General features: G+C 43.4%; 1 protein-coding gene across 1 annotated transcript; it reads left to right on the forward strand.

Moving 5' to 3' along the window:
* The first annotated feature begins 8752 nt into the window (after positions 1 to 8752).
* LOC143259838 (uncharacterized) lies at positions 8753 to 10833 on the forward strand. The gene is made up of 6 exons (XM_076523564.1): positions 8753 to 9030; positions 9128 to 9556; positions 9664 to 9847; positions 9893 to 10075; positions 10211 to 10558; positions 10714 to 10833. Exons 1-6 carry the CDS (start codon positions 8753 to 8755, stop codon positions 10831 to 10833), a joined length of 1542 nt encoding a protein of 513 aa, XP_076379679.1.
* Positions 10834 to 11071: the final 238 nt, after the last annotated feature.

Here is an 11071-nt window from a genome sequence, read left to right on the forward strand (position 1 = left end):
CATGAATTTGAAACTAAATCATGTGTTCCGCATGAATTAGAAGTTAAAGCATGCGTTGCGCATGAATTTGAAGCTAGAAAATGTGCTTCGCATGAATTTGAAGCTAAATCATGTGTTTCGCATGACTTTCAAGTTGAATTATGTGTTTCATATTAATTTGAAGCTAAATCATGTGTTTCACAATAACTTAAAACTAAATCATGTGTTTCGCATAAACTTGAAGACAAATCATGTGTTCAGCATGAATTTGAAGCTAAATCATATGCTTCGCTCGAATTTGAACCTAAATCATGTGCTTCACAATAATTTAAACCTAAATCGTATGTTTCGCATGAATTTGAAGCTAGATCATGTCTTTCGCATGAATTTATATCTAAATCATGTGTTTCGCATGAATTAGTAGCTAAATCATGTGTTTCGCAATGATTTAAATCTAAATCATGCGTTTCGCACGAGTTTGATACCAAATCATGTGTTTCGCAATTATTTCAACCTAAATTATATGTTTCGCAAAACTTTCAAACTAAATTATGTGTTTCACATAACTTTGAAGCAAAATTATGTGTTTCGCATGAATTTGAAGTTAAATCATGTGTTTCACATTAATTTAAACCTAAGTCATGTGTGTCGCTTGAATTTGATACTAAATCACGTGATTCGCATGATTTCAAAGCTAAATCATGTGTTTCGCAAAAATTTCAACCTAAATCATGTGTTTCGCATGAATTTGAAGCTAAATCATGTGTTTTGCATAAATTTGAACCTAAATCATGTGTTTCGCATGAGTTTGAACCTAAATCATGTGTTCCGCATGAATTTGAAGTTGAATCATGTTTTTCGCATGAATTTGAAGCTAAATCATGTGTTTCGAATGAATGTATAGCTAAATCGTGTCTTTTGAGTGAATTTGAATCTAAATCAAGTGTTTCGCATGAATTTGAAGCTAATTCATGTGTTCCGATTGAATTTGAAGATAAATCATGTGTTTCCGGTGAATATGAACAAAATCATGTGTTTCACGATAATTTAAAGCTAAATTATGTGTTTCACAATAATGTAAAGCTAAATCATGCGTTCCGCATGAATTTGAAGCTAAATCATGTGTTTCGCATGAATTTGAACCTAAATCATGTGTCTCATGATTTCGAAGATGAATCATGTGTTTCGCATAAATTTGAAGCTAAACCATGTGTTTCGCATTAACTTAAACCCAAGTCATGTGTTTCGCATGAATTTGAAGCTATATCATGCGTTTATAATGAATGTACAGCTATGTCGAGTGTTTCGTGTGAATTGGAAGCTAAATCATGTGTTTCGTCTGAATTTGAAACTAAATCATGTGATCCGCATCAATTTGAACCTAAGTCATGTATTTCGCATGAATATGAAGCTAAATCAGGTTTTTCGCATGGATTTGAAGCTGAATCATGTGTTTCGCATGAATTTGAAGCTAAATCATGCGTTTCGAATGAATGTATAGCTATATCGTGCGTTTCGAATGAATGTATAGCTATATCGTGTATTTCGCAAGGATCTGAAGCCAAATCGTTTGTTTCGGATGGATTTAAAACTAAATCGTGAGCAGGGTATATAGTACCGTTCTAATCCACGGTGATCGAGGGGCAAGTCGAACCGCTGGGGTGAATGCAGCCGTGGCGAGCGCCGGTGGTTATGAGGGTGGGGGGGGGGGGGAGATGTGTTGCCTTTAACGCCGGTCGGTACGGGGGCGTCAGTGCAGCCGCGAGTGCCGGTGGTATGAAGGGGGAAGGGCCGCGGCGGGCTCCGTGGTGGGGGAGAATCTCGTGGTATCGCATTTCGTACGCATTATCGATATAGTCGCTTATCTTTCGGTCTTCTCGTCTTATTGAATTTAATTATGCAGCGTTTTTATCGCGCTAAAATTTTTACATTATGGGAGAAGTTTTGGAGTTAGAGAGAGGGCTAGACGCATCGCATCGGTTTCTCTCTGCAGCTCGGTCGTTTTCCGCCATCGTCGAAGCATGGTTTTTGGAGTGTGAGAGAGAGGGAATAGATGTGTCGCAACGGTTTCTCTCTCTCTCTCTCTCTCTCTCTCTCTCTCTCTCTCTCTCTCTTCCGCAGCATTTGTGACGAGTTTGGACACGTTTTCTAAGGCGGTCTTCTCGTCTTATTGAAATTTAATTATGCAGCGTTTTCTTATAGCGCTGAAACAGCGGCGATGAGAATGCCGTATCGTGGGGCAAAGGGGGTTATGTCGTTTTCGCGAACGCCATCGCGAATTTTGCAGTTTCGCATCCCGGATGGCTCTCGGACGTGTTATCTTCCCATGGTATCAGTTTTCTCATCGTATTGAATTTTCTTTCGCTAAATTCGCTATTCAGTTGCGAATTGTTATGGAAGTTTGTTCGTTTGCAACATCCATCGCGAGCGTGCCATTCTTGCAATCCCTCGCAAAGTCCAAAATATTTGAACACGGTGTTCATAATTTTTCGGATTCGACACAACGAATTTTCAGCCGATATTGCAACGTTCTTTCGTGTGACGTTTATTGCGTTTTTCGTCGGAGATATCTACACGTTGTGATTTCATACGTGGGGGCATGCTCGTTCAGACCGAGGGACTTTGGAGACGGTTATTCGTAAATTCCATTGAACCGATTACGTTTACGCGGGGTCAACGTCGACACCGCTATGGAAATTTGAACGTGGTATGACCCAGGCTGTTTTGCTTCCTCCACTCAACGAGAGAAGATTGGAGTATTCGTTGTTCAGCGACGATGAGTATTACGATATCAGTTAAATCGTACCGGACATTAATTTACCGATCAAAAAACTCGAGGCATCGCGCATGAAAATCGTATCAAAGCACTTTTAATCGAGCGACGAAGAAGATACGGCGTGAACATCGATAATGATCCGCGATACTAGATACCATCGTGATGGGAGAGAGTCGCAACGATTGGTTGATGCAAAGTTTAGTTAAGTTTGTTAAAACTGGTAATTTAATCGAAGACGTTAAATTGAAATTGAAAAGTTTGCTTCGTAAGTAAACGTGAAACATTTTCGTAAGATGACGCAAGTGTGCAAGGATATGTTACAATTATTGACTCGTATGTCGACGTTGATTCGAACTGTCGACGAGTATCGCGAATGGACGAAATCGTACATCGAGTGTTTTCGGTGGTGTAGAAAATGCATGAACATCGAGAAAATAAACCGAGGATCCATGAGCGTAAAATCGAACTTACTCTCGATCGTGTGTCGCATGAAAACATTGAACGCCGCGCTGTGTAGGGAGGGGAGACAAAAATGGTAGGGTAATTGCATATATAAACTCAAACGTTGCGAACTGCGAGTACTGCGTTCTACAGACAGCTCATTGCACAGTCATTCGTCGGTGTTATTATTATACGTATATACCATGTTGAATCAAACCGATAATTTTGTGTACAAAAATGGATTTGATAACGACTTCAACGACGACGACGACGAGGACGGCAGCGGTGCAAACAAATGAAAATAATATGGGTAAGTAAAAGGCATTCCTTTGGGTAGAAGGAATTACGAGTTATGAAAATAATGTCTTTTTCTTTTTTATAGGCACTTCACTCCAATGAAACGAACGTTTCAGCAGCAGCAGCAGCAGCAGCAGCAGCAGCAGTAGCCGATACGATGCAACGCGCGAATCGTGGGTAGAAGATACTCCATAGCTGGCAACTATTTCAAGTTCCTCGCTTCACCGCAATGATCCTAAATACTTCCGTCGACCAGTTCGGCGTGTATCCTTTGTCGACCGCAGTTTTGAACTTGCTTATGCGCACATAGTCGCCAACATTGAATTTCACAGGACCGGCGATCTTAACGTTGCTGTAGACGGTGGACAAGAGAGTCTTCGCATTTTTACAATTCACGTCCGCTGGTCGTGTACGGATGGTACGATGTTTTCAATTATTATAATTTTCGATCAATGCGGGAAGCTCGTTGATTCATCGATACTTTCCGCTCAACGAGAAGAATTTCCACACGTTGTTCTTCAGCGTACGATTGAATCGCTCGACTATGGATGCTTTCATGGTGCTGTACGTGGAATAGTGTTTGACGTTGTGTGTTTTCTCAGATATTCTTGAAAATCTTTATTGTAAAACTCTCTCCCCATATCGGTCTGCAAATTGTTCGGTATTTTGCCGTACTTTCTCATCACCGACGTGAAAGCTTTGCACATGTCGTTGGCATTTTTACTTTCCACGGATATCGTTTGATTGGTTCCGCAGCAATTCCAACGAATGCTCGTTCTATCGAACCACCTGTTAAATTTATCAACAGGCATTTCATTCATTACTGCAGTAACAAGTATCGAAATATTTAATTTATAATCAATCCGGCTTCGCGAAGTTCTTCGATTATGGATATTATTTCGTTGTCGTGACTAGTTTGCCCGGCATTTTTCGATGCCATCAGCAATTTCAAACGATCCACCAGCTCGTTCGGATCGTCCCAATGCACGTAGTCAATCGGATTGTTGGTTACACGCATCATCGTTGGAATTTGTATACCCTTTCCGCGCAACGTTGGAAACATCGGTCCTATGATGGTTTTGTACTTGTAACCCTTATTCCCCATTATTTGGTTATTACCATTATTTGGTTACCATTATCTGGTTACCTCGTTGATGCGAGCGCATAACGATGAGAATGTTTCTGTAAATATTCTTATCGATCTCGGTGCACAGGTTCTCGTCGGGTATTCTTTTGAATATCAATTCGTAGAGACCTGAAGTTCCCTTGTATCTAATTTTATTGATAACGATATCGTCGTTGTTTTCAACATCAAACGTGGTGATTCCAAGCATCTTTTTGTCATTGTGAAAATACACTCCGTACATGTTGTCCAAATTTTTCGGTGGTCCGTTAAAGAAATTGCGCAAGTATTTGCTCGCTAAAGGTCCAAGATTGTTGAACAAATGTTCGTATTCGTCGCGATGCGTTTCAGGACTTTTCAAAATGTTTCGCATCGATGATTCCAACGATGCTGTGGCCGTTGGAGACGAGTATCGTAGGTATCGGTTCGTGCACCTTATTGCCACCCTCCTCGTTATCGTTACTGTTGCCACCGTCGTTGCCATCGTCCTCATCGTCGTCGTCGTCGTCGTCGTCGTCGTCGTCGTCGTCGTCGTCGTACAACACATAGTCGATGTCATCGTTGGTAGGGACAGAGGAATATATTTCCTTTTTCTTCTTCAAATGCATCCTTGGCGTTAAAGCTGATTCGTCATGCTTCCTCTTCTTCTTCTTATTGTTCCATTTTCTCTCCACTTTTTCGTAGAGAACAGCGACTGCGTTTGCGGATCCGACGACCGATCCACGATCGGCGTATTATTGTTCGCTTTCGTAGCTGTATTTCGAACCAGCTGTTTCAACGGCTCCACGATCGGACGTAAATTCGTCTCAATGTTCGACTCCGTATCCATTTTCCCAACCTTCAGGGCTAAACTCTTTTTACGTATGACGTCACTGGCCTTGGCTATTTCTTTGACGATCGCGGCTCGCCGGTTTTTCTTAGACCGACGCATATCGAGCGGTACAATGCGACTCCGACGACTCTTGCGGTCCAAATGAGCCCTGATCACAGCACGACGAATTCGTTAAATCCACGTCTGTAACGACCACGATTCGCAGGGCTGTCTTTGTCGATTACAAGGAATCCATACTTGTTTCGCCAACACCTCCTGCAAAGTGCGTTGAACGTTTCGAACGACATATCTGTATTCACATGATCCTGATGAACGCATCTTGATTGAATAGAATAGGGTATTCTCGCGTACAATTGCGACAGATAGAAACAATCGACATGCGAATGTCTGCCCATCGCGAAATATTCTCTCATGACATCCTGTTCATCGCAAGCAACGTTGTCAAAGATAAATATTGAATTCGGCCGAGCATCTGCTGGGGGAATCACGGCCGCGTTGTCCGAGTGGGCAAAATAACCTACACCCCCCACGGACGAGAGCAAGTTGCTCAAGTATTGATACTTTGGTTGACGCAGCGATTTCGAATACACGTAGACGTTTGCGAATCCCAGCCCGTTCGGACCCTCCAACAGACTAATCATAACGTTCGTTTTACCACATCCTGACGGACCACTTATCACGCATCGTATAGTACTCGGTAGCAACGATCCGTGTTTCCGAATTATCTCATCGTGGTCGTCGAACGTGCGGCAGGTCGGGACCCAGATATTCAAGGGCTGTCGTACGAAACGCATGCCCTCTCGCTCTGTTTTCTAGTGATAAAATTCCTTCTCGAACGACAAAGTATTTATACGAGAGCTCGAGCATCGCAGATATCAGTCTCCTCGTATTCCAATGATAGAGCGCATCTCCATGTAAGCTGACGTACCTACATATTTTTCTTTTTTCGTAATCAACAGGAAAATAAAACGACTTGGCATAACAGCTGCGTATACTATTTACGGACTGGTAAAAACAGCTCTGATGAAGTTAGGTATGGGTCTGAAGAAGAAGGAGGAGGACCGACGAGCGTCCAAAGGAAAGAGAAAGAATGGTGGTAGAAACAGTATCGAAAGAATTCTATCGAACGCTAAACGAGGCGGTTTTCTACCGCTATTTTTACCTGCTTTGGGAGCTTTGGGAGCGTTGACAGGTGGCGCTGCTGGGGTGCTCAAAACGATAAACGATGCGAAAGCTGCGAAGAAACGATTTGTAGAAGCGCGACGACTCAATCGCGCTATGGAGGGTCGCGGAGTGTATCTCACATCATAATAATAATAATACGATATTGAATACGTCGAACATAAAAAACGGCGCGCCGTTTCGAAATAACAACAACAATAAGGAGAAGAAGGAGACGAGGAAACTAACCGCGCGACACGTGGAATATCTACGATTTTTGGGATTCATCGTTACCAAATAATCGAACTCGCTTCATCACCATGTCCGACGACATTTTGAACATCTCCGAGGCAGCAATCTTCGACAATCGAATAACTAAGATCGACCTGCACACCTACAATCCGTACGCCAACACAACGTTTGGAAACAGCGATGCGATAAGAATACCCATTCAACATCAAGACCTGTACACTCTTCCGTGTAAAAGCTTCCTATACGTGGAGGGAAGACTCAGCCTACCGCGAGGATCAACTAACGACACGGTGGCTCTAGAGAACAATGCGGTAGTGTTTATGTTCGACGAAATACGTTACGAACTGAACGGAGTGGAAATCGATCGGTCCAGAAATCCCGGTACAAAGACGACCTTGAAGAGTTATGTTAGTCTGAACATTACGAAGAGCAACGCGCTGTCCAACGCGGGATGGATGTACAGAAACGATGATCAACAGAGGGAAAATGTCATCGCAACGCCTACGAATTTTCGAAATTTCAACTTTTGCGTGCCTATGAACACATTGCTAGGCTTCTGCGAAGATTACAAACGCGATGTAATAAATGCTCGGCACGAATTGATTTTGATTCGCGCGCGCAACGACGCTGACACGTTACCATGCTGGTCCGATAATGCGAAACCTATCCTAAATTTGCATAAGATTCAATGGAGAATGCCGCACGTCGCTTTGGACGAAATACAAAAGTTGTCGATGCTGCGTATTCTTGAGAACATTCGTGAAACTGTACGAAATATTCGTGGGAACTGTACGAATATCCGATGCTGCGACAAGATTTCGGTGATAAATTTTAACGTGCGAAACGTCACGGTCTTCCGATCCTCCAATCTACGTCACTGGTACACGAAAGATGTTATGCGTACGCTTCTGACCTCGATCCAGGAGTTTCAAGAACGGGACATGGGCGTTATAGAAGATCTTGCACTTGATGGTGAATTCCAACAAGTATCAACCGTTGCATGCAAGTTGCGGGGTACCCGTGCCCCGAGCAGTGCAACTGAAGGGAGCCGTCGTCAACGTGAACAGTAACGACGACGACGACGACGACGACGCGTGTTCCTATTGGACAGTGGTGGGAAGTCTGTATCCAGTTAAAGATCATTCGCATCGCGCATCATCCAATCCGCATTACAGCGATGTGCTCCGCACCGAGGGATTCCAAATGCCGATTTCGTTTCGTAGAGTTCTACGCCGACACGTTTCCATGAACGTGTTCGAATGGGATAGGAATCGAGAAAGCTGTCAAACGTTGCATCTTACCTCGAGAAAACGGGAGAAAGACGCAAATTTGTTGTTTCTACAGGACACGATAAATTTGCGGAATCATTACGTCAGTATAAGGAATTTATCCCGTCTTGTTTCATTCCAGCTCAGCACGCGGCATCATAAGTATTTTTACGATCGGTAAGTACTGTACTCGAATTTATTTTTGTTTCGAAAAAGAAAATTATAGCATGGGTTTCTTTTTCAGGTGTCTGCAATATTTCAGATCGCAGGAAAGATTGAACGGTCGAATGAACGAATGCGCTTTGATACTTCCGATGGAAGACGATAAGTGACTGAAGTTCAAGAACTACGCGTACAAGGAACCGGCGCCGTTCGTTATCTACCCAGACTTGGAATGCCTGCTGGAGAAACAGGAAGATCAAGGTCATGGAACTTGTCGCAGTTGTCAATATCACCGTGCCTTCAGCGTAGGCTACTATCTTCATTGTCGATACGACAGCTCCCTGTGCGAATATCGGACTTATCGCAACGAGAAAGATTGTATCGCATGGTTCGCATCGGAGTTTTACAAGTTGAGCCTTAAATTGCAGCCGGCGTTCGATCGGACGGTTCCGATGGCTACAATGACTGCCGCGCAAATTTCGGAATTCCATACCGCCACGCATTGCCACGTGTGCGAAGAACTGTTCGGCGACCGCGACCTACGAGTGCGTGATCATTGTCATTTTACGGGTACGTATCATGGTCCGGCACACAACAATTACAATTTGGGCTATCGTTCTTCGTTCGTGGTACCGGTGTTTTTTCACAACTTGTCCGGCTACGACGCACATTTCGTCATCAAGGAGTTGGCTAACGCGTTTGAAGGTAAAATAGATGTGCTACCTCTTACGAAAGAGAAGTACATTTCTTTTTCGAAACACACGAAGAACGTGGACAAATCGCGGAAGAAACATAAAGTTCTGATTCGTCGATTCCTTCAAGTTTTTGAACTCCAGTCTGGACAAGCTGTCGTCGTATCTTCACACGAGCGATTTGCGTATCTTGGGGAACCAATTCGGACAAATTTGTGACGACGATTTCCATCTGCTAACCAGGAAAGGCGTTTTCCCGTACGACTACGTAGCGACCTACGATATATTAAGCGACACCCGTTTACCGCCGCGCGAAGCATTTTACAGCGAGCTGTACGACAGCGAGATATCCGACTTCGACTACTGCCACGCGAGCGAAGTTTGGTCACGTTTCAACATACAAACGTTAGGGCAGTATAGCGACCTGTACTTGAAAGTAGACGTGCTGTTGTTGGCTGACGTGTTTGAAAATTTTCGCGAAATGTCACTCGATAATTACAGCCTCGATCCAGCGCACTATTACATGTTGCCCGGTTTCGCGTGGGACACGATGCTACAGATGACGAAGATCGAGTTAGAATTGCTAGCACGTACGATTCGTGCGAACCGTCTACCTATCTGATGTATTTCGACGTTAATAATTTGTACGGTTGGGCCATGTCGCAACCTTTGCCGCACAGAGGTTTCCGATGGGTCGACGATGCGAGCGATTTCAACGTCGATTCCGTGCCGATCGACAGTCCCGTCGGATACATTTTAGAGGTCGACTTGGAGTATCCTCAGGAAATTCACGTTTCTCACTCGGATCTTCCATTTTGTCCGATTCACGAGGCTAGAGCGTTGCAAAAGAAATTGCTAGCAACGGTTAGCGACAAAAACCGTTACGTTCTCCATTATCGATACCTTCAGCAATGTTTGAGGCATAATTTAAAATTGAAGAGAATACATCGGATACTGGAGTTCGAGCAATCGAGCTGGTTACGTGCTTACATAGATTTAAACACAAGATTGCGCGCCAGTGCGAACACAGATTTCTCGAGGAATCTGTTCACACTGATGAGCAACGCGGTTTTCGGAAAGACGATGGAGAATGTGCGAAATCGCGTGAACGTGACGTTGCTCTCGCGATGGAGCGGTCGACACGGTGCAGAACGTTTAATATCCTGACCAAATTTCCACAGCTGTACCGTATTCTCCGAGGATTTTGTTGTGATTGAAATGAAACAGCTTTCCATTAAATTTTATAAACCCGTTTACATAGGCATGTCGGTGTTGGACATATCGAAATTACGTTTGTACTATTTTCATTACAGCTACATGCTTCCAAATTTTCAAAAGAGATGCAAAATTTTGTACACGGACACGGATAGTTTGATTTATCGGATTGCTTGTAACGATGCGTACGAGACGATAAAACGTGACATTGACCGATGCGATACCAGCAATTACGACAGAGACAACGCGTATGGTGTTCCAATCGCGAACAACAAAGTCATCGGATTGATGAAGGACGAGAACGGAGGCAGAATCATGACAGAGTTCGTGGGTCTTCGCTCGAAAATGTACGCGATTCAGGTACAGAACAAAAACGATGTGAAAAAATTAAAACGCGACGATCAAAAGTATAACTTTTGACGACTACTTTGGCATGCCTTTACGATCACTTGGAAAAGTCGGTTTGCATTAAATTAATAAAGTCTGTAAACCATCGCGTGTATTCGATATTGCAGATGAAATTAGCGCTGAGTCCATACGACGATAAACGCTACATTACCAGTAACTCGATCGATACTCTTCCTTGGGGACATTACGATATCGCTAGGAGAGAGAAAACGGTTACTACTCCATGATCTCATCCAACTTTTCCACCATCTGACGAATTCCAAGTTGCGCGCGCACGCTCTCTTCCAGAGAGAGCAAACGTAAGAACATATGATAGATTACACTGTCCGACACGATTTTTGGGTTTCTATAGCCACTATGAAATTCTTGTAGAGCTTCACTCCCTGAACAAGAATCCGAAAACCGAATTGCTCCATCACCCTCAGTTTTTTAAATAAACGAACTTTTGTAAGAACCCAAAATTTT

The sequence above is a fragment of the Megalopta genalis genome, chromosome 7, assembly GCF_051020955.1.
Source record: "Megalopta genalis isolate 19385.01 chromosome 7, iyMegGena1_principal, whole genome shotgun sequence".
NCBI classification, from domain to species: Eukaryota; Metazoa; Arthropoda; class Insecta; order Hymenoptera; family Halictidae; genus Megalopta; species Megalopta genalis.